The 23,456-nt window shown below is 37.4% G+C and overlaps 1 protein-coding gene across 2 annotated transcripts in view; it reads left to right on the forward strand.

Annotated features, from left to right (window-relative positions):
- The window catches only part of COL4A5 (collagen type IV alpha 5 chain), a gene marked incomplete at both ends in the record, with an annotated part of 331,327 nt that overhangs the window by 249,033 nt on the left and 58,838 nt on the right, over positions 1-23,456 (forward strand). For both annotated transcript variants that reach the window (XM_081115359.1, XM_081115360.1), the window contains 7 exons: positions 3,689-3,802; positions 9,758-9,925; positions 10,823-10,912; positions 11,373-11,522; positions 13,314-13,412; positions 14,753-14,842; positions 15,251-15,390. In XM_081115359.1, coding sequence (XP_080971485.1) covers positions 3,689-3,802; positions 9,758-9,925; positions 10,823-10,912; positions 11,373-11,522; positions 13,314-13,412; positions 14,753-14,842; positions 15,251-15,390 — 851 coding nt within the window. The remainder of the gene's footprint in view (positions 1-3,688; positions 3,803-9,757; positions 9,926-10,822; positions 10,913-11,372; positions 11,523-13,313; positions 13,413-14,752; positions 14,843-15,250; positions 15,391-23,456) is intronic.

Here is a 23,456-nt window from a genome sequence, read left to right on the forward strand (position 1 = left end):
AAAAGTATCATTGTGAAAAATAGAATGATATGTTTGGAAATATTGAAAGAAATAAAATATACCTTGAAAAATCTATAACATATCTAGAAATCAATAAAAATGTGCCTAATGTATTTGAGGAAATAAATAAAACTCTATAAGAAACATGAAAAAGGGTAAAATTAATTCAATGATAAATTATATATATGGAGAAAAAGACTCAATGATGTCAACTCTGCCCAAGTTTGTCCATAAATATAATGTATTTTCAATGAAAATTAAAGTAGGAATGTTTTGGAAGCACTTGGCATATCAGATTCTAAAACTTAATGATTATCAAACATATAATAAAACATTTTACAAAATCATTGTAATTATAACATTGTGAACCAGTGCTTGAACAGACAACTAGTAAATCAGTATATAATAGAGTTCAGAAACATACTCATGTATACACAGAAACTTGGTCTTTAACAGAAATTGCATTATTATTCAATGGGTAAGGAGTAGATTTTTTAAAAGTTGGTAATTGATTAAGTGGTCTCTACTAATTAAATCCCAATGCACAATATATAAATAGAAATTAAAGTAGTAAATATTAAAAGCATTTTTTATGTTATGAGAAACTGGAATATCAGGAGAGATAGATTTTTGTGGCACCTTAAGATTATACAATTTTGGCAGCTCTCTTTTTAGAAATATGTTTTTATTGCCTTTATTTTTTAAATGTATTTTATTGATTTTTTACAGAGAGGAAGGGAGAGGGATAGAGAGTTAGAAACATCTATGAGAGAGAAACATTGATCAGCTGCCTTCTGCAAACTCCTTACTGGGGATGTGACCACAACCAAGGTACATGCCCTTGACTGGAATCGAACCTGGGACTCTTGAGTCTGCAGGCTTACGCTCTATCCACTGAGCCAAACTGGTCAGGGTTTTATTGACTTTAGAAAGACATGAAGGGAAAGAGAGAGAAACATCAATGTGGGAGAGAAAAGTTAATCAGTTGCTTCCAGTACACACCCTGAGTGGGGACTGAACCTGCAACTTGGGCATGTGCCCTGACCAGGAATCTAACCTGCGACTTTTTGGTGCATAGGGCAATGCTCAACCAACCCAACCAAGACAACGCCAGCCATGGCTCGCATCTCGCTTTAGTAAAGGGGATATAAAATTACAGATAGAAAATTGAGATACTGTAATGCCCAATATCAGGTGGCCTTCAATCCAAATAGACTTTTTGTGCTCATTCAACTACCATGAGCCATACTTGGCATTGCCTTCATGTAGAAGGATACAAGGACAGGATCTACAGTGTTGTAGCAGGGCAATGAAAGGAGTTTCTCTTCAGCATAACTCCTCAACATTAACATTTATAGAACATTCCATCCAACAAGAGCAGAAAACACATTCTTTTTTAATGCACACAGAAAATTCACCATGATAGACCATAATCTGGGCCATTAAACAAACCTTGGCAAATTAAAAGTATTGAAATCATAGAGTAGATTCTCTTACCATTAACAGATTTAGCAAGAAATCAGTAATAGAAAGCTATCTGTAAAAATCTTGACATATTTAGAAAATAATAAAAATAATTTTAAATAATTCATTGATCAGAAGGAAAGTATTTTGAATTGAATTAAAATGAAAAAAATATCAAAATTTGTAGAATGCAGATCAAGAAGTGATTAAAAGAAAATTCATATGTGAAAAAATTATTAGAGAAAAGAATAATCTCAAAAAAGTATCTAACTTTTTCCCTTAAGAAATTAGAAAAGAAAAACAAAATAAAGAAGACAAGCAGAAGATCGAGCAAAAAAACTATAAGTACAGATATCAGTGGAATTAAAAACTGAAAAACAATAGAAAAATTATATGAGACCAAATGAAGTTCTTTGAGAAGATCAATAAGATGGATACACCTCTATCCAGGCCAATCAAGAAAAAGAGAAGAGACATATTACTAATCTTATCTAGTAAAAGAGAAATATAGTAACTAGCCGTACCTCCACTACCTTTCCCATTGGCTAATCAGGGTGATATGCAAATTTACTGCCATCCAAGATGGCGGCCGGCAGCCAGGCAGCTTGAAGCAAACATGAGGCTTGCTTGCTTCAGTGACCGAGGACTCCAACATTCCCCGCCTGCCTTGCCAGCCTCTGAGCTTGCAGTTTGAAACATTGTTACAAATATAGAAGCTAAACAAAACCCCAGAAACCTGCTTTCAGCCAGCCAGGATCTCAGAGCTGGAGTTGAAACAGTGTTTCAATTATAGAACCCAAACAAACAAGATACCTGCTTTCAGCAGCGGAGGCCTAAGAGCTGGAGCCAAGCCTCAGAGCTAAAGCTGGCCCAGAATAAAAAAAAAGAAAAAAAGGAGCAGTTGGGAGCTTCAGTCACCCGCCAGCCTGAAAACAGCCCTCAGCCCCTCACCCAGACTGGCCAGGCATCCCAGTGGGGACCCCCACCCTGATCCAGGACATCCTTCAGGGCAAACCAGTCGGCCCCCACCCTTGCACCAGGCCTCTATCCTATATAGTAAAAGGGTAATATACCTCCCAGCACCGGCATCAGCGGAGCGTGAGGCCTCCCGGCACCAGGATCAGCATGACAGGGGCAGCACCCAAACCCCCTGATCGCCCTGTGGCTCTGTGTGTGACAGGGGGTGGGGCCACAACCGCCCTATCTGCCCTGCTCTGTGTGTGACAGGGTGCGGCGCCCCAACCCCCTGATCAGCCCTGCTCTGTGTGTGATAGGGGGTGGCACCACAACCACCCCATCGACCCTGCCTTGAGTGTGACAGGGGGTGGTGCCCCAACCCCCCAATCGGCCCTACCCTGAGCGTGACTGAGGGTGGCATCGCAACCTCCCAATCCGCCCTGCTCTGTGCATGACAGGGGCGGCGGCCCAACTCCCCAATCAGCCCTGCTCTGAGCCCGACCAGGGGCTGCACCTAGGGATTGGGCCTGCCCTCTGCCACCCGAGAGCAGGCCTAAGCCAGCAGGGTGTTATCTCTCAAGGGGTCCCAGACTGCGAGAGGGCACAGGCCAGGCTGAGGGACCCCTCCTCCCCCCGAGTACGCAAATTTTTGTGCACCGGGCCTCTAGTATTAGGAATGAAAGACAGAACATTATTACAGACCTTACAGAAATTAAAGCAGTAACAAGGCAGTATGACAAAACAACTGCACACCCATAAATTTGACAACTTAGATAAAGTGGATGAATTTCTTGAAAAGTACAAATTACTGAAGCTCACTGAAGAATAAATAAGAATTCAGATATTTATTAAAGAAATTGAATTTGTAGTTAAAATTACCCCAACAAAGAAAACTGCAGGTTCACTTGGCATCACTGATAATATTCTAGCAAACATTTAAAGAAGCAATAAAACCAGTTACACACTATTTCTTTCCCAAAATAGAAGTGAATGAGTTGCTTCCCAATCATTGTATGAGGCCAGCATTACCCTAATATCAAAACCAGGCAAAGGGAAAAAACGCTATAGGCCAATGTCCCACATGAACAAAGATGTAAAAATCCTCAAGAAAATATTAGCAAAGAAAATCCAACAATATACTTTCACAATTTTATTTTTTACAAAGTTGCAAAGTCAATTTTAATAGAAAAATAAGTATTTTCAATAAAGGGCACTAAATTAGTTGGGCAACTAATATGCAAAATAAAATTATATTTATTTCTTAAAGGTGACGTTGGACCAAACGGACAACCTGGGCCAATGGGACCTCCTGGGCTACCAGGAATAGGTGTTCAGGGACCACCAGGGCCACCAGGGATTCCTGGACCAATAGGCCAACCTGGTAAGATTGAAGTAAATGTATATTTTGTAGGAGCACTGATTGTATAGATGTTTAGCTCTTCAAAATGTGTAACCTATGTAACAGTCTTTCTGAAAGAGATTCGAGAGGTAACATGTCTACTTATATAATTAATTAATCCATGATATTTTCCTCCCTGTTTATTTAAATTTGATCTATTAACTATAATGCTATTTTATAATTGCATATATTGTCACAGCATATAATTGTTGGGCTAGTTGGAGTCTTGGAATCACACACCTAAGGACGTCTAGTGCTGATTTTTCAGACCTGAGTAGCTAGATGTACCATATTAATAGACCTTGTTCTGTGGAACCTCTTTAACATTTCTTAACACATGACCAGAGTTAACATTCTGCTAATTTTTTTTTTGGCATTCTCATTCTTTTTTAATAAAATAAGTTGAATTTTCCTGTCTTGTGCCCATAAATGATCAATCACTTTACAAGTGATAAGCACTCTAAACTATTTTTTAAAAATCCTCAACTGAGGATATGTTTTTATTGATTTTTAGAGAGTGAGGAAGAGAGAGAGATAAATACCAATGTAAGAGAAAAACATCAATAGGCTGCCTCCCATATACGTCCTGGAGGGGGATTGAACCTGCAACCTAGGTATGTGCCCTGACTGAGAATCAAACCCACACACTTTTTGGTGTATGGACAATGCTCCAACCAACTGAGCCACCCATCCAGGGCTGAACTCTTTTTATATAGATATGCAAAAATGATTTTGTCAGCTTGTAACTTACTGGAGAAACATTTGTGTGAGAATTTACAATGCATAAGCACTCTAAACTTACTTGAATTTGTGGATTCTGAGCTATCTGGTGATGTGAATTCTTTTTATCTTAATCTACGTAGGCACAGTCTTGGTTACTCTTGAGCCAAAATTATGTTATTGTAAAATACTGTAATAATTCATAAAATTAAAACAAATATGGAACATTTAATCATTACTTAATTCGTTTAAACACTTCAGATAACAAACACACAGTTCAGATGTACAGATATTGACTTTGAACAAAGGAAATATATTTTCTGACCTTAAATGGCAGTAGTTATTTTGTTAGCTATCATGCTAAAAAATCTAGAAATACCAATAACAATATAAAAATCCTGGAAAGTAAAGATTACTTTTGTTTATGTCCAGTTTAAAAATTTTATGGCCCATTGTACCTTTCATATGGCCCCTAACATGTCACTACTCCAACCCCAGCACCAAGGCGGGGCTTGGGTGGCTGGGTGCTGGCCCCCCTGTGGGCTGTGTATCTGCTACTCTGACCCCAGCAGCCCCAGCGCCTCCGGGGCCATGGGGCTTGTGGTTGCTGGTGCCAGGCCCCCTGCAGGCTGTGTCTCTATACCTCCGGCCCAGAGGCCCCAGCACCCCCACAGCTGTGGGGCTTGGAGCTGCTGGGTACTAGGCCTCCTTGAAGGCTTGTGTCTCTGCTACTCCAATCCCAGCGCCAAGGCAGGGCTTGGGGCTGTTGGGTGCTGGCCCTGCTGCGGGCTGTGTCTCTGCTTCTCCATCCCGGTGGCAGTGCTGACCAAGCAGGCCCAGAGGCCCTCCACCAGCAGGTTGGGGAAGAATGCCTACATGGTCACCAGGCTTCGCTCTGCCACTTGGAGCTTATGTATGCAAATTAACCGCCATCTTTGTTAGGTTAATTTGCATACTTTCCTGATTGGCTGGTTAGTGTAGTGAAGGTAGGGTCAATTTACATGTTTGTCTATTATTAGGTAAGATGCTTACGTTTTCATCTTCTAATAGAAAACTTAATGGAAAGTGTTTTGCATTGTCATCTCTCCAGAGTAAAATGTTCCCATGATGCTTTTCAGACTTTTATTTTTACTTGTTTTCTGAGATTATTTAATTTTTACTATTTGTCATTCTCTTTTTCAAGGCAAGCTCTACAGTTTAATATGTGTTTATAAATAAAGGACCTGTTGAATATCAGTTCCTCATTTGACAGCAGTTAAATGAAGAAAAAAATGCCAAGGGACAAAAAACAAAGTGCTTTTTCATTCCATGCAGAAATAGACGTTGTGGATTCTTATTACTTGAGTTGGCCATTAGCTAGGAGATTACTGCTTTAATGAATCTTTCTAGAGGTCACTTAAATATACTCAGTTCCAAGTCCACAATTTGCTATAATGCTTGTCTAGTCTTGGGGAAAAATTACGTAGCTTAATGGCTCAAGTTCATCATGACTAATGTGAATCAAATAAATAAAGATTAATGTCATTTTCATAGATGAAGGAGAGTACATTACAGTTTTTAAATGCTAGTGGCTATAAAACCCCTGGGTTTTGTGGGGTGTGTGTGTGTGTGTGTGTGTGTGTGTGTGTGTGTGTAAACTTCTCACAGATAATTCATGTTTTTGAAATTTTCCTTTTTTTTCCATTAACTGGTTCCATTTACCTACCACTAAATTTAGAGTACTTATACAGCTCTAATGTACTTGACCTCCATAGATATATCCATATAATTCCAATTATTGTATAAGGAGATTCAGCAGAGCTTTTGAATTTATCTGACTTTCTTCATCCTGATTATACTAGAACTACTATTCATGGCCGTATTCATAGGACAAATCAATGTTGTTAAAAGTACAGCATAGTATTTTTAATACAATAAATAATAACAATAAATAAAGAAACCTTGCCTTGTACATGTAGTCATCCACTAATAATTATTGAGTTCTCTGTCCCTAACCTGTTAAGGTATAAAATCAAATTAATTTTTAAATTCTAACTCACCTTAAATTCCAAAATGATTATTCAAAGCAATAAAAGATCAAAGATAAGCAAAAGTGTAAAGCTGATCAACTTCAAAGAGTATTTATTATTTTTTGTGAATGTAAATATTTTATTGTGTCTCTTGGCAAATACCTTTGATTTATAGAATATGCTATATGAATATCTGACCTAATATCTAAAATAAATTTCTTTACCCATTGCTAATATATGATAATAGAAAATCACTATCTAATAACATATTTGTAAACATTTTTATTCTAATCTTTATATGATTAGCTTTGTTTCCTAACTCAATGAATCTTTTGCAACTTGCTTCTTCTTTGGTTGCTCATCTTCTTTGGTTTCTACTGAACTGTAACACTCTACCTCTTGAACTTCAGGTCTACTGGATACTGTAGTTTTTTCTCAAAAGCCCTACCTTAAAACAAAAGCTTTAAACATAAATATCAAACAAGATTTCTCCAGATTTAAGTCTTTGGTTTCTTATAATTATTTTGTAGAAATGTTCTCTTGGAACATATTTCAAAGGGCAAATAGATATCTTGAAAACTCAGCTATTAAAATTTTCGGGGGTTATCATATAACAACAAACAATGATCCATATAGTGCTATAATGGTGCTTATTATTAGGTATCTCATCATACTTCACAAATATAATAATATAAAATATCTCTCCCTGTTATAGTATTATACTATAAAATGGCAGCATTAGAACCATCACCAATGTGCAAATTAAAAGGAATTCTCTGATCTTCAAATTGAATTTTATTAGTTTAAGGACATACTGGTATATGACATTAAACAGATCTTAAAATTTCAGCATCTTGATCTCTTGTAAAAATAATTATATATGAATCTCCAACAATAAAATTATATCATACTGTTAAAGGGACACTTGGAATGGTCACCTGCTCAGCCCTTAGCTTCCAGTCAGTTATGGCATATCCCCATTTAACAGACAAGGACCAACATTGTCAAATGACTAAGTCACATAGCTGATAGGTATTGGAGTGGGAACCCACACCATATTTGTAGTGTAATATTTTTCCTTTAACATATTCTTTTTAACTACGTTGGTGTTTTATTGTTGTTGTTGTTGTTTTTTGGTGTGTTTTTTTTGTTTGTTTGTTTTTGGGTTTTTTTGTAGCTCCATCTTCCAGAAAGTTACTAAGGCTATATATTTTTTAGTTTCATATATTTTTTTGTAAAATTCTAGCTGGAATACTGAGAAACAAAACAACAACAAAATATAAAAATAATTATTAAAACAGCATATACAAAGCCAAAATAAAGTCAAAGGGTGTGTGTAACTGACTTACTCAGTAATCACTTTTATGGATTATAGAAATACTAGTGGCCCAGTGCACGAAACTTGTGCACATTGAAAGGGGATTGATTAGAGGAAATATTTTAATATTGCTATTTGCCCTTTTTCTATAATAGAAATGTCAGAGATAAAAGAAAATTAGTAAAATGTATATGAAAATCTTCCTCCTGTCAGAGTCTGGAGTGCACCACAGGACCCAGAGTCAACTCCCGCCCACCCACGTGCACCTCAAAATCACGCAAGACCCAGACCCAGCCGGCCCCACCCCCATTGGGCTAGATCCAGACCTGGTCGGTCCCACCCTTGTCAAGCCCTGCCAGGCGAGGTCACAGCCTCAGGTCCCTGGGCCTGGCACCCGGTGGGGGACGCAGCTTGAGGTCCCCTATCAAGCCCCACCAGGTAGGGGGCATGGCCTGAGGTCCCCTGGCCCGGCACCAGGGTGAGGGGCTTGGCCTGAGGTCCCCTGGTCTGGTGCTGGGGCAGGGGGTGCAGTCTGAGGTCCTCCGTTGAGCCCCACTGGGCAAGGTGCATGGTCTGAGGTCCCTGTCAAGCCCTGCCAGGCAGGGGTGTGGCCTCAGGTCTCCCGGCCTGGCACCAGGGCAGGGAATTTGGCCTCAGGTCCCCTGGCCTGGTGTCATGGTGGGGGGCATGGCCTGAGGTCCCCCTTCAAGCCCTACCAGGCGGGTGGTGCACCTTGAGATCCCCTGTCAAGCCCTGCTGGGTTGATGGAGCAGCCTCAGGTCCCCTGACCTGGTGCTGGGGCAGGGGGCGTGTTCTGAGGTCCCCCATCAAGCCCTGCTGGGTGGGGGGCACAGCCTGAGGTCCTCCAGCGTGGCACCAGGGCAGCGGAGTAGTCTGAGATCCCCTGTCAAACCCTATGGGGGTTTTGGGGTGGCACAGCCTCAAGTCCCTGCTGATTGCTCCTTAAGGCTCGTTACGGGAACTCAGCCTCCACTGTGGGTGCAGCCATCTTTGTGGCAGAGTGATGGTCAATTTGCATATTTCATCTTTATTATATAGGATATCCCAATAATTTATAATACCTTAGAGCAGTGGTTCTCAACCTTCCTAATGCTGCGACCCTTTAATACAGTTCCTCATATTGTAGTGACCCCCAACCATAAAATTATTTTTGTTGCTACTTCATAATTGTAATTTTGCTACCGTTATGAATCATAATGTAAATATCTGATATGCAGGGTATATTTTCATTGTTACAAATTGAACATAATTAAAGCATAGTGATTAATCACAAAAACAATATGTAATTATATATGTGTTTTCCAATGGTCTTAGGCGACCCCTGTGAAAGGGTCGTTCGACCCCCAAAGGGGTTGCGACCCACAGGTTGAGAACTGCTGACTTAGAGCAATGCAAATCCAAATGCCACTGTTGAACAACAAAGTATTTGTTACAGCCTACATTGGAATTAGTATTAGAAGAAATTAAAAGTAAGCATTTAGAAACTTACATTGCAATTTGACAGTGTAATTCTCTTTATTAAATATAATAACCAAAAGTTAAGCTTGTATTTTGATGTCTTTTTATTTTATTTTTTAGCAATTTTTTGTATTTTATAAAAAATGTTAGTCCATGATGGACTAAGAATTAAGAAAAGACTGATCTTTCACCATAAATAATTTGAGAAGTACCTTCTTAGAGAAATATACTTGAAAGTCCTAAAGTTCAATTGTTAGGTCATTTTATATATATGATGTCAAAAATATCTTTTTAACTCACTGCTAGGTTTGTTATACATCAGATTCTATCACTTGTTTGCTAGCAAAATAACTAGATACCTCTCTTAAAATTGCTTTAATAACTTGTTAACATTGGTGTTGTCTTAACTAGGCTTGCATGGAATACCAGGAGAGAAGGGGGATCCAGGGCCTCCTGGGTTTGATGTTCCAGGACCCCCTGGTGAGAGAGGCAGTCCAGGGATCCCTGGACCACCTGGTCCTGTGGGACCCCCAGGATCACCAGGTCTTCCAGGAAAAGCAGGCACCCCTGGATTTCCAGGTAATTTGTTTAAAGTTTTCTCTGGTTTGGGATTCAGGCAATTAACTGATATGACTGTAGTATATTATTCTCTTATACTTTTCTGGATTGACACTTCTCCTTAAGGAAAATGTATTTGATTTCAGGAAACTGACTTTGCTATTTGTATTATATTTTCTCTGTGAGAATTCCAGGTATATATTTCTATGTAACAAATGATACCCAAGATTTAATGGTTTAAATCAACCACTTTATTTTGCTCAAGATTTTGTAGGTTAGGAATTATGGGATGCCTTAATGAAGTCATTTAACTCTGCCCCACATGGGACCAGCTGAAGTAGTTGAGGGTGAAGGATTTACTTCCAAGATGGCAATTCTTTGGTATCTGAGTATTCCTTAGCCTCTTTACATGGTATCTCATTATCCATAGTGTCTCCTCACATGGCCTGGGCTCCTCACATTATGGTAATGTCAGGGTAGTTACCTTCTTTTCAGGGCTGCTGGTTTTCAAAGAGAATTTGAAGAGAATTCCTCAAACCAAAAGTGAGTGTTCAAGAGCCCCAGGTGGAAGCTTCAAGACTTCTTATGATCTCACTTTGGGAGTCATACAATGTCACCTAATTAAGGTCACGTCACAGAGTCAGCCAAAATTCAAGGAGAGAAGGCTACACAATGATGTGTATACTGGGATATGTTTTTTTATTTGTGGCTTATCTTTGGAGTTTAGCTACCACATTGAGTCTTTTTATTCATTGCTTTCAACAATAGTGGTCACTAAGGTTACAATAGTTGAAAAGGGGTAAAACTTAGTACTTTCCCTCCAAATCTCAATAGTTTTCCAGTTAATAGCTTACAACATATCTTTAATCTTTCTAAGATCAAGGAAAGGTAAAAGTTACTTATTGATATTCTTCGAAGGTACCAAAGGTGAAATGGGTATCATGGGACCTCCAGGCCCACCAGGACCTTTGGGAATTCCTGGCAGGAATGGTGTTCCTGGTCTCAAAGGTAATATTCAGAGCTTGCTGGCATATGCATATAAGAGAGAAGATTAAACATTGCTTTATTTCATTATAGAATATTTTTATTTGACTATTTAAAATGAGCTATAGTTACTTATATTTTGTTTCTATGTGATATGGCATTTAAATAGGTCCTATTTTCAATTTGGTGGAATACTTAGTTTGGATATCATGAATCATGGTAAATAATGACATACAAGAATTAAATTTTCATTTTATTTACAGTCTCTATAGTTATTAGAGAATCTCAGAAGAAAGAGGGATTGTCATTTGAGTGTAAAAATGTGTGTGAGCTCAAGTTATTCAAAGACAATAAATAAGGTGCTTAATTGTTTGGGTGGCTGGTGGCCTACCCAACTATGAAACGTATGAAGAATATTTGTACACATTACTCCTCGATGTATAAATCTGATATGTTGTATCTTCCCCATACATGTTGATTTTAGGTGATGATGGTTTGCAAGGTCAGCCAGGGCTTCCTGGTCCTATAGGAGAAAAGGGTGGTAAAGGAGAGCCTGGCCTTCCTGGTCCTCCTGGGCCAATGGATCCAGATCTGCTGGGCTCAAAAGGCGAGAAGGGGGAGCCTGGTCTACCAGGTAAATGCATGTATTATTCATTAACACATTTTCAGGTATACCTGAAGTTCAATTTTTGATATCATAAAAAGTGACTTGTAATCCTGGATTCACCAACAAAAGGTGCATCAATTTTTGTAATGAAAATTAATTTTCACTTATTTTTTACTATTTCATTGATCTACTTTTGTTTGAGTATTTTATTTTCAGTTTATCTGTCACAAACTGGAAGGTTTTAAAATAAACTTAGGCAGTCACCTTCAGGTCTTCCAGAATGTATTGTAGGGTGTAGTTGAGAGAAAAAGATAGTGAGCATCATTTGGAAAACAGATTGCAGTGTTTAAGAAATTTCCTGGTCCTTTAATTTTTCTCCCCTGAAACCAGATGGGGAAGAGCGGTACACTGTTGTCCTGCAGTATTTTGATATCCACATCATGCTTTGTTTTTAAATACAGTTCATTGTTACTTTATCTTGGCAGAATTAACAAGTACTGAACTATGAACAGTCAAACTCTGGCTGGGAGGGGAGGGGGCTGTCACTGAATGTAGATCTAGAGAACAACTGTGTTTATATCGTCACTTTATTAGAACTAATTAAAGTATAAAGTACTATAACATTTATTTTTAAATAAAAATTCTTTTTATAAAAGTATAACATTCATAGCAATGTGTCAGAAAATATGGATACACACAAATTAATAAAATGCTTATAATCCAATCTATATAGAATAGCCTTTCAAACAACATGTAACTTTAAAACAGGCCTGGTTTATTTGCAGCTTATAGTAAAGTCTGTGGCTCTTTTAGTGTTATAACCATTAATATTGTCAGTCCAGGTGTGCATGTGAGGGTGTGTATGGGTATATGTGTATACAGATGCTATAAATTCCTTATGAGAAAGACTTGGTGGGGGTTTTTCCCTCAAAAATGTATTTAAAGCATTACTGTAATTCTGTGTATAGTCACAGAAGATGCAGGACCACCTAATTTTTTTATTATTATTTCTAAAACTAGAGGCCTGGTGCACAGATTTGTGCACCAGTGGAGTCCCTTGGCCTGGCCTGTGGAAATCAGGCTGAAACTGGCAGTCTGACATCCCCCAAGGGGTCCCAGATTGCGAGAGGGCACAGGCCAGGCTGAGGGACCCCACCAGTGCACGAATCCATGCACCAGGCCTCTAGTATGCATGTAAGATCTTTGGTTAATCTCTTCCCTCCCTCCCCCCCTTCCCTCTGAGATTCATCAGTCTGTTCCATGTTTCTTTGCCTGTGCATTGAGTGTCTGCCCCCTGGTTGTCAGTGTGTGTCATGGCTACTGGTCAAACGGTTGAACAGTCTAACAGTCACTTAGGCATATATATATATATATATATATATATATATATATATATATATATATATGGTATATCTTTCTTGAATTATTCTTTACAATACTTCTCTTTCATTTTATGCTTTCTGTAAAATAGAGTTAGTAAAGACTCTATACTTGCCTCTAATATAAGGTTATTAAAGATAGTTGGAGAATATAAGGAATAGCCTAGAGATAATCTGCCCCAAATCCTTCCTTTTACAATGTAAAATAATTAAACACAAAGAGAAAAGTGGCTTAATTGAATGCTTTGAATTCATAATGATAACTAAGTAAAAAGGAGAAGCTATTAGTGTGAGTTCAGTGCTGTTGGTTTATACTGTTTGATTATCACTAGTTCCTGTATTTCTCACAGTTCAGAATCTGAGTAGCTTGCTTTGCCAAATTAATTTAATGAATAATGATATCAGCCTGACTTGTCTCTCTTATTCTCGTCTTTGGAAGGTATTCCTGGAGTTTCAGGGCCAAAAGGTTATCAGGGTTTGCCTGGAGACCCAGGGCAACCTGGACTGACTGGAAAACCTGGATTACCAGGATCACCAGGTAGGAATAATAGACCACCTTTAGAAATTGGATAGCTGATCCTGAACCCTGAAACATTAATTATGTATTTGTCATGTGTGATGATATTTTGGATATGGTCATGGCAATATCCTTTAATAGCTACTGAGACATGGTGTTCTCCTTTAGCAATAATGTTGCCATTTGGCCCAAGTATCAACAGTCAAGACTTTGTAGGTTGTTTTGCTTTGGTATTTCTTTTTGTGGTAGTAGTAGAGTTACACAGAATCAGAAGTATATCAAAGTATGGTGCTGGGTTTTATTTACATAAATTGCAGCATAAGTAAATAAAACAATGATCTAGTAGGAGCCTTCAGACAGGGTCAATAATTACGCCATGTTAAACACACAATTTCAAAAAATAGATGCTGATTTTTTTTTTGTTAAGTTTCAAGGGATGAAAATTTTACAACCTACCTTGGTAGTCTGTTACAGTATTAATCACCCTCTTGCAGTCAACATAGATTTTTTCTTGTCTCTAATAAAATTCTTTCTTGCTGCTTTTTAAGCCATTTTCTTTTACTTGGTCCCCCAATGAATAAAGAGGATCTGGTCCCGTCTTCATAAGAACCCTTGAGGTTCATTATTCTGCTTTAGACTCTGCACGACATTGCCTTGATATAGTTGGAAAAGGAAATTATTTCCTTTATATCCTTCACTTCTTCTGCATTCTCATCCCCAAGTTGGAAGCAATTGTGAAAGAAAAAAAAATCAATGGAAAATTGATTAAGGCAACATTGGGGTCCTTAGAGCTCAAGCACCTAAGCTCTAGGAAGAATGTGTAAGCAGAGCAGCCATGACTGTTGGAGGGGACAGTTCAGAACCTCTCCATCAACACTTATCTATCCTTGGCCTAATGTACTGTGGTTATATCATGACAGATTACCACTTTCCTCTTTTTGCTCTCACATAATCAGAATCTACATGGGAAAGCTACTTCTGAATATTTTAAAAACAGACTCATTATGCTATATTCATCTGTGGTAAATAAATACAGTAAAGGGTAGTTATACACATACAACAAATAGGACTTTAGGGTTTTGTAATAGTTTTTGGCAAGAAACAAGGTATCCTGATAAAAGTTTTGCATTTTTAAAATAAATTTGTATTAGGAGACCTCTATTACTGAGATTATATTATAATATGATCTGAAGGAGATTTCTTGCCTGTTTTATGCTGAGTTAAGTCTTTGGAACTTGATCATGAATTAAGATTTGATCCATCCAATTCCATACTTGAATTTTAATTATGACCCATTCCAGGAAACCAGGAAGCCTCAATATTGATGACTTGTCTTAATTTTACCAATTTGACATTTCTAGGTCCCAAGGGTAACCCTGGTCTCCCTGGGGAGCCAGGACTTACAGGACCACCTGGACTTAAAGGAACCATAGGTGATATGGGATTTCCAGGTGAGTAATAAAATCTCCCAAGTATTTAGATCCACTAATGGAAGACAGCTCACTATCTTTGTCATCAGAAAAGAGATTGGTGTGTATAGAATCAGACTGAGACAATATCTAAGTTAATTAGTGGAAAAACCTGTCTCATTATACAAATATTTGAACTAGGAATTAAGGGACAGAGCTTTAGAAACCTTAAAAGTAAAATTTTCCAAACTTGCACGTTTTTTTTTTCAGCTGTACCCCTTTCACTTAAACTTCCTATAGAATAGACTTTTATATAATCCTGATTATAAAGCTCATTGTTCTATAGCAGAATTTGCAGAGTTCTTTTAAAAAATCTTTTGTTTGGTTATATGCATGACAGATATGCCACAAATAAAAGGTATTTTGTAAATTATTGCATGTTTTCAACAGGCCCTCAGGGTATAAAAGGGTCCCCTGGTATTCCTGGAGTTCCTGGACAACCTGGCTCCCCAGGATTACCTGGGCAGAAAGGAGAAAAAGGTGATCCTGGTGTTTCAGGCATTGGTATTCCAGGTCTTCCTGGCACAAAGGTAATCCTACTCTAGACATATGCCTGAGCAGATGTGATTTTTCTATAATACTGTGCTCATTCCTAATTCTTCATTAAATAAACTTTAGACTGGCATAGGCAAGAATTCATTCCTTCTCTTTTTTCTTATTTTATAAGGAGATATGTTTTAGGCTTTGCAGCCAGTCCAAAAAAGGGAGAACACTTCTGATTAATCTTAATTTCTTTGCATGTTTCAGTAATCCTAAGGCATTTTTCTGCCTGCTTGTTTTTATTTACTTTTTTAGTGATATGGCTGTTGGTCTTTGTCCAATTATTATTATTAACAATGTGATGAGACTTAAAAACAAAGTAACTTCTGCTTTTTTGTAACTTAGGCAATTAATAAAAGTGCAGTAGTATTCTTAACTGCATATCTGAGGTACTCCTTCAAAAGCAGTTTGCCATGTCCCTCTATTCCCCTAGTCCATGAGAAAATGTGGTGATGTTTCAGAAGTAATCAGATTTAGAACTTGTTTTGGAATCATGGACTCAATGAATATTTAATAACTGCTTAATTCTATGTAAAAAGATAATAACCCTTACTAATTTATAGGAGTACCTTATGCCTAGCAAAGTTGCATCCAATTTCTATAATATATATTGCAAATATTTGCTCCCAGTCAGTTGTTTGTCTTATAATATTGTTTAATCATTCAGTCAGACCAAAAAGCTAGAGAGTTTTTGAAGATAAATTGTGTCACTCAACTTTCACAGAATTAGTGAAAATTCCCACTGAGATAAGAATTTATTGAATGACACTTTAAAAATCATTTCTTTTTTAATAGTATACAAAGACTATAATTTACAATATATATGTGTGTGTGTGTGTTATAGATAGCTTATCATTTTTCAGACTCAATTTTACATTTAAAAATCTCTGATATTGAGAAGTATCTTACAATGGAAAGCACCTCTATAATTAGAAGCATTTTTATAATGTTATCGATACATAAAATGATGTTGCATCTTCCAAATGTATGTATCTTTTATTTACAAATACGAACTCTGGATTTAGCTTTCATAACTAAGTAAATCTTACCTAACTTTCCTTATTAGCCCATAAATATATTCCACATTGTCTTTCACTATTATATAGTATTTTGTGTGAGTCAACCATACATAATTTAATATTATAAGTACTGAAATTGTTCCCACACTTTCATGATTATAAACATATGTTGCATGTGATATGATTCTTATCCATATCTTACATACATATCATAATGTTGTTTGGTAAATATTGTCACAGAATAAATTCTGAGTAGGATTGCTGGAACCTAGCATTTAAATGCATTTTTAATATTGATAGTTACTGACAAATTTTTCTGTCATATAGCTTTATAGCTTGATCAATATAATAAATTTTCTATTTCCTCCTCATGTTATAAATATTGAGTTTTATCAGTCTTTAATATTATCAACCTAATGGGTGAAAACTAGTGCATCATTGTTTAAATTTGACTTTTCCTCATTACAAGTGTGATTTCTTATGCTTATATCATCTCTGCAAATTGTCTGTTCATACTCTGCCTCATTTTTGAGGAAGGGATTTGGTTATATATTTCCTAATGATTTGTAGAAGTACTTCATAAATAGCAAAAATGCACCCATTATCTATTATATGTGTTCCAAATAGTTTCTCTCAGTAAGTTATTGTATTATAGTTTACTATGTATTTCATCGTGTAGAAGTTTAAATTTTTACATAGGTAAATTTTATACTCATTAATTATTGAAACAATATCTATTGAGTATGTACAATGTGCCAGGTTTTAGGTGCTGTTTTAGGTGCTGGAGATAGAGCATGAATGAAATGAACTCACTGCCTGCGTGGAACTTACATCTAGTCAATAAACAAAATAAGTAAGTTTATAGTATGTTAGAAGGTATGGCAAAAGTAAAGTGAGGTTTGGGAATAAGAATTGCTGAGAATTGTTACATTTTGAAATAGGGCTTAAGGGAAAGCTTCTTTAATAACAGTTAATCAAGTGACCTCATGCAGTGAAGGAATCATTCAAATACGCTGAGGCAGGAATACAGCTGACATGTTTGAAGAACTTAAGTGAGGCTAGTGTGGATTAAGAAGAGTAAGTGAGAGTGGGAGATCAGGTTGGGAACGAGGAGGTAGATTATCTAGGTTCTTGTAGATTATAGCAAGGGCTTTGACTGCTGAGTGAAATGGAAAGTGAGTGGAAGTAATAACATAACTATAATTTAATTTTTAAAAAATCATAGCTCCTGTTATGGAAATAGATCATAGAGGAATATGGATGAAAACAGTGAGACCAGTTATGGCACTATTTAAAATATACAAAGTAGAAAGGTTGATGGCTTGGATCAGGGTGGTGGTAGTGGAAATAAGAAATGGTCAGAATCTGAATATATTTTTTAGGTCAAGCCAGCATTATTTGCTTATAGAATATGAGAAAAAGAGAGATATCAAGGATGAATCTAAAATTTTTATCTTGAGCAACTTAAAGAATAGAGTTGCTACATAGTGAGATAGAAAAGATTTTGAGATAAGCAGACTTGGTAGGGAAGATCAGGAGCATCGTTTTCTGGTGTTATGAAGACTTTTATATGATAAGATTATAAAATTGACCTATATAATTTTTTCAGTACTTTCCTGATTTTTTTTATATTGACATCTTTAATCTATCTGACATTTTATGTATGTTGTGTGAGGTGAAATTTCATTCTTTAATCATTGATTTGAAATGCCACTTAAAACATTTATAAATTTGTTCATACATATTTTTTCTTGACTGGGTGAATTTTAAAATTTATGTAATGGAACCCACATAATAACTCACCTCTGAAATTATACTGGATGGCAGCAGAAAATGCTTCAATTGGCAAATGTCCTCAATCTATTCAACTCTTCAAATAAGATGCTAGCTTTTGGATTTTCTATGCATACTGCAAGTATACCTTAATAAGTAAATTCTACACTAACTTTGAATATTTGAAAAGCTGATAAAACAAGGAAATTATGTATTTGAAGTAGACTATTGTTTCTTTCAAATGGTAGTATTTTATCTTAGAATGGTAACACATTGAAAATATAACATTTCATATCTCAGTTACACTAGGCACAGGGAATCCTTGCTTTGCACATTCTGATATGCACAGATTTGTTACCACACTTCAGTTAAATAATATCAGTCCACAATAATATGATTCAAATTTTAGTTACCATGGTATATTAACTCTTCAATTCATAAGTCACTATGTAAATAACAGCTATGCATCATTATCAGTGAACAATCACTTCACTTCTTCCAAATTCTTTCAGTGATAGTCACAAAAATCTGTTACTCCCTTCATGCACTAACAGCAAAGTATGTAATCATGTTGCCTCTTTGTCTCTAAATACACATGAAATTTAACAAAAATGGATAATAAAAGGGGAAATTGATCAATAAATATAAAAATGCAGCAAAACAACAAAAAGTGATAACATTGGAAGGGAACTTTAAATCTAATGTAAATGCAGTTATACATGAAATAGCCAACAGTAAGAATGTTGACACTGCCACCATTTGAGAGACCAAATGTGGAGCCAAAGAAGTTAATAAAGCCAAACGTACCAACAACATATACTTTTTTCAATATAGTTATAACTGAAATCCAGAGGGATTTTAATGTATTGCAGAAACCCTTTAAAGGTCGTGGATCAAGCATATTTTCTCACTGATTATTAATATCTTTTTATATGCTGTCAACTTGCATTTTCTTATTTGTGCAAAACAAGAAGTGATATATGATAAATTATCTACTTATATAAAAACCATGGGTGCCGAAACCGGTTTGGCTCAGTGGATAGAGCGTCGGCCTGCGGACTGAAAGGTCCCAGGTTCGATTCTGGTCAAGGGCATGTACCTGGGTTGCGGGCATATCCCCAGTGGGAGATGTGCAGGAGGCAGCTGATCGATGTTTCTCTCTCATCGATGTTTCTAACTCTCTATCTCTCTCCCTTCCTCTCTGTAAAAAATCAATAAAATATATTTTTAAAAAAACAAAACAAAAAAAAACACAACATGGGTGATGTTCATCACAACCACAACCGCTGCGACCAAGCGGAAGGAAGTCAGTCCTTCAGGGGTTGTCTTGGCAACGGCTGCGCTCTCCTCCAAGCTGTTTCCCCAAGCTGTTTCCTGTAAGGGTGGGGTTTGAGTTAGGAACCCACCCTGGGAGCATGGAGGCATATCTTTCTAAAGTGTGCTGCGCCAGCACAGCCAGGGGTGAACCTGAGTGGGGGCAACTGAAAGGCTTAGAAAAGAAAAACAAGAGAATGAAAGCTGGGTCTCGGTGGGACACTGCTTCTCTGAGAGACAGCAACCATGCCCACAGACATGCCTTTATTTTATAGCAGATGCTACGAGGCAAAGTAAGGGCATGACCAAAATGTTTGGTCATTCTCCTGGGTTTCAATCCTACTCAACTACATGCACCTGAACTTCATCAAGCCTACATCACTTAGGCATGTGGAGCCACGTGTTCAGACCATAGGTTCAAGCTTACAACTACAGCTGTTGGCTATAATTGTGCTGGGAGGGCCCTGCCCTCCAAGCTGGGACTTGCATGTGGCAATGAGAGGACTGTGTCCTCTCATCAGTCCAAGGCTTGAACCTGTCCAAAACACTGTAGCGACTCCCCACAATAAAGTTTTAATTCTGTTTCTTTGTTACTGATGTTGTGGCCCCACCCCATAACAAAGAAACAATTTCCGGAGGATGAGGCCCAGGAATCAGGATTTTAAAAATATTCCCAGGTGATTCTAATGTGCAGCCAAGGTTGAGAACCACTGCTATAGATAATATTAAAAATATATCTAAACATGCAATTCTTTGTCCAAAAAATGAGCATGTTTAAAAATTAAATGAAGAAAATTTGCGTATACTCGATGGAGATTTTCACACATATTTGAGTGATGATTCCATTGATTCCACAGTTGATGCTGAAAAGGAAAATTTTCCCATCGAATTTCTTAATAGTATTACTCCTTCGGGAATGCCGTGTCATAAATTAAAATAAATTGAAAGTGGGTGCAATCATCATGCTATTAAGAAATCTCAATAGTAAATGGGGTCTTTGTAATGGTACCAGATTTATTATCAAAAGATTATGACCTAAAATTATTGAAGCTGAAGTATTAACAGGATCTGCAGAGGGAGAGGCTGTTCTGATTCCAAGAATTAATTTGTCCCCATCTGACACTGGCCTCCCATTCAAATTGATTCGACAGTGATTTCCGTGATGCCAACATTTGTGATGACTGTTAATAAATCACAAGGACAAACTCTAGACAAAGTAGGCATATTCCTACTTGAACCCGTTTTTGCACATGGTCAGTTATATGTTGCTTTCTCTCAAGTTTGAAGAGCATGTGATGTTACAGTTAAAGTTCTAAGTACTTCATTACAAGGGAAATTAGTCAAGCACTCTGAAAGTGTTTTCACTCTTAATGTGGTGTACAGGGAGATATTAGAATAAGTTTAATCACTTTATCAGTCATTGTTTGCATCACTGTTGTTTTTATATCATGTTTTTGTTGTTTTCATATCATGTTTTTGTTGTTTTCATATCATGTGTTTGTTGTTTTTATATCATGCCTCTGTTGTTGTTATATCCTTTTGTTACTGTTTATTTATTAATAAATTTATATATTATTTTCATATACATTTTACTAATTTCCTTTCATCTCTCATACTTCTATTATAGAGAAAGGGCAAATAGCAATATTAAAATATCTCTGCTAATTAATTCCCTTTTAAAAAAATATTTTTTATTGATTTTTTTACAGAGAGGAAGGGAGAGTGATAGAGAGTTAGAAACATCAATGAGAGAGAAACATTGATCAGCTGCCTCCTGCGCACTCCTTACTGGGGATGTGCCCGCAACCAAGGTACATGCCCTTGACTGGAATCAAACCCGGGACCCTTGAGTCCACAGGCCAATGTTCTATCCACTGAGCCAAACCGGGTAGGCCAATTAATTCCTTTTTAATGTGCACAAATTTTGTGCCCCAGGCTACTAGTGTATAATAAAGAAGGAGTAGAATAAAATTTTCAGGAAACATAATAGTATGATTGGGAGATGGCAAGCACACAAAAAAACTATAATTATTGAGTTGTTAAGAAATCAGAAGGTATAGAGGGGATAAATGGTGATGGAAAAAATAAAATAAAAAACAAATAAGGTTAGTGGTAAAAGGTCAGATGAGGACTTTATTTTAAATATGTCATAGTTATGAGAGTATTTTCCTATTAGTCAAATGGTATAATTAATGCAGTACAGTAAAAAAAAAAAGTTGATAAGAAATCAGTATTCAGAAATTTGAGTCTTGAGTCTGTTTATATAACCTTGTAAGTCATTACTTATTTTGTATCTCCATTATTTTGTCAGTAAAATCTATTTGAAAATAGAAATAGAAAAATTATTTTACCTTTTTTACAGAGTTATTGTGGGGCTTCAATTAGATTTAAAAAAATTTAAAATTATAACACACAATTACTTAGTATTTATCTGTGAAATGAGAGGGCTAGCCCAGGCTGTATGGCTCAGTTGGTTGGAGCATTGTCCCATACACCAAAAGGTTGAAGGTTTGATTCCCCATCAGGGCACATACATAGGTTTTAGGTTCCATCCCTGGTCAGGGGGAGGATGGGAAGCAACCAAATTGATGTTCCTGTATCACATTAATGTCTCTCTCTCTTTTTGTTTCTCTCTTTCTCCTTTCCTCTCCCTAAAATCAATAACCATCTCCTCTGGTGAGGATTTAAAATCAAACAAACACTCACCAAACTAGTAACAGTAGGAGACTACCTGAACATAATTAAAGCCATAGCTATGAAAATCCCACAGCTAATATCATAGTCAATGGCAAAAGACTTAAAGCTTTTACTATAAGATCAGGGGGAAAACAAAAACAAAAACAAGGGTAGGTGCACATTCTAATCACTCCTATTAAACACTAGAGACCTGTTGCAGGAAGATTCCTGCAAGAATAGAGCTTCCTGAGACCAGAGCAAAGCAGAGAAGGGAGCGTAGCCCACCAAGGCAGGCTTCGCTCCCTTCTCCGCTGCCTCGCTCTCTCCCTTTGCCACTTCACCCTTGGCTCCCTCCTATCTCTACTGCCTCAGCTCCCTCCCTTCTCTGCTGCCTTGGCTCTCCCCCTTCTCCATTGCTTCTTTTCCTCCCTTTTTCACTGCCTCAGTTCCCTCCATTCTCCACTGCCTTGGCTCCCTCCCTTTTCTGCTGCCTCACTCCCTTCCTTCTCCGCTGCCTTGCTCCCTTCCTTTTCCACTGCCTTGCTTCCTCCTGTGTCCACTACCTCAGCTCCTTCCTGTCTCTACCACCTCGGCTCCCTCCCTTCCCTGCCACCTCGGCTCCCTCTCTTCCCCGCTGCCTTGGCTCCCTCCCATGTCCTCTGCTTTACTTCCCTCCTGTGTCTGCCACCTTGGCTCCCTCCCTTCTCTGCCACTTCGCTCCCTCCCATGTCCACTGCCTCAGCTCCGCTCCCCTCTCTGCTACCTGCGATCCATTCCCTTCTCTGCTGCTTGGCTCCCTTCTGCAGTGCTTGGCTTCCTTCTACACTGTCTTCAGTCTTCCCTGGGCGCCTGTGTATGCAAATTAACGGCCTTCTTTGTTGGGTTAATTTGCATACTCCTCTGATTAGCTGGTGGGCGTAGAGAAGGTATGGTCAATTAGCATCTTGGTCTTTTATTAGTGCAGATAGTACTGGAAGTCTTAGCCAGAACAATTATGCAAGAAAAGTAAATTTCTCACTGAAATTTTTTCCTATTCAAAAACATCTGTGGAGACCTTTGTACCATGGTTAATATAAATCCAAGTCTCCTGTAAGGTTTGAAACCAGACCCATCTACCTGACCCCATGTTTTTTTTATCACTTAGGCTACTGAGGAAAAAAGGGTTATAATTGGAAATACAGCCAGAGCATAATTATTGGACCAATTAAACATTATAGTATTTTTATGTATTAATTCTGTAAACCCAAAGTGGAAAGAAATGTGGGCTATTTGAA

This window comes from Myotis nattereri, assembly GCF_964212035.1.
Source record: "Myotis nattereri genome assembly, chromosome: X".
Classification (NCBI taxonomy): domain Eukaryota; kingdom Metazoa; phylum Chordata; class Mammalia; order Chiroptera; family Vespertilionidae; genus Myotis; species Myotis nattereri.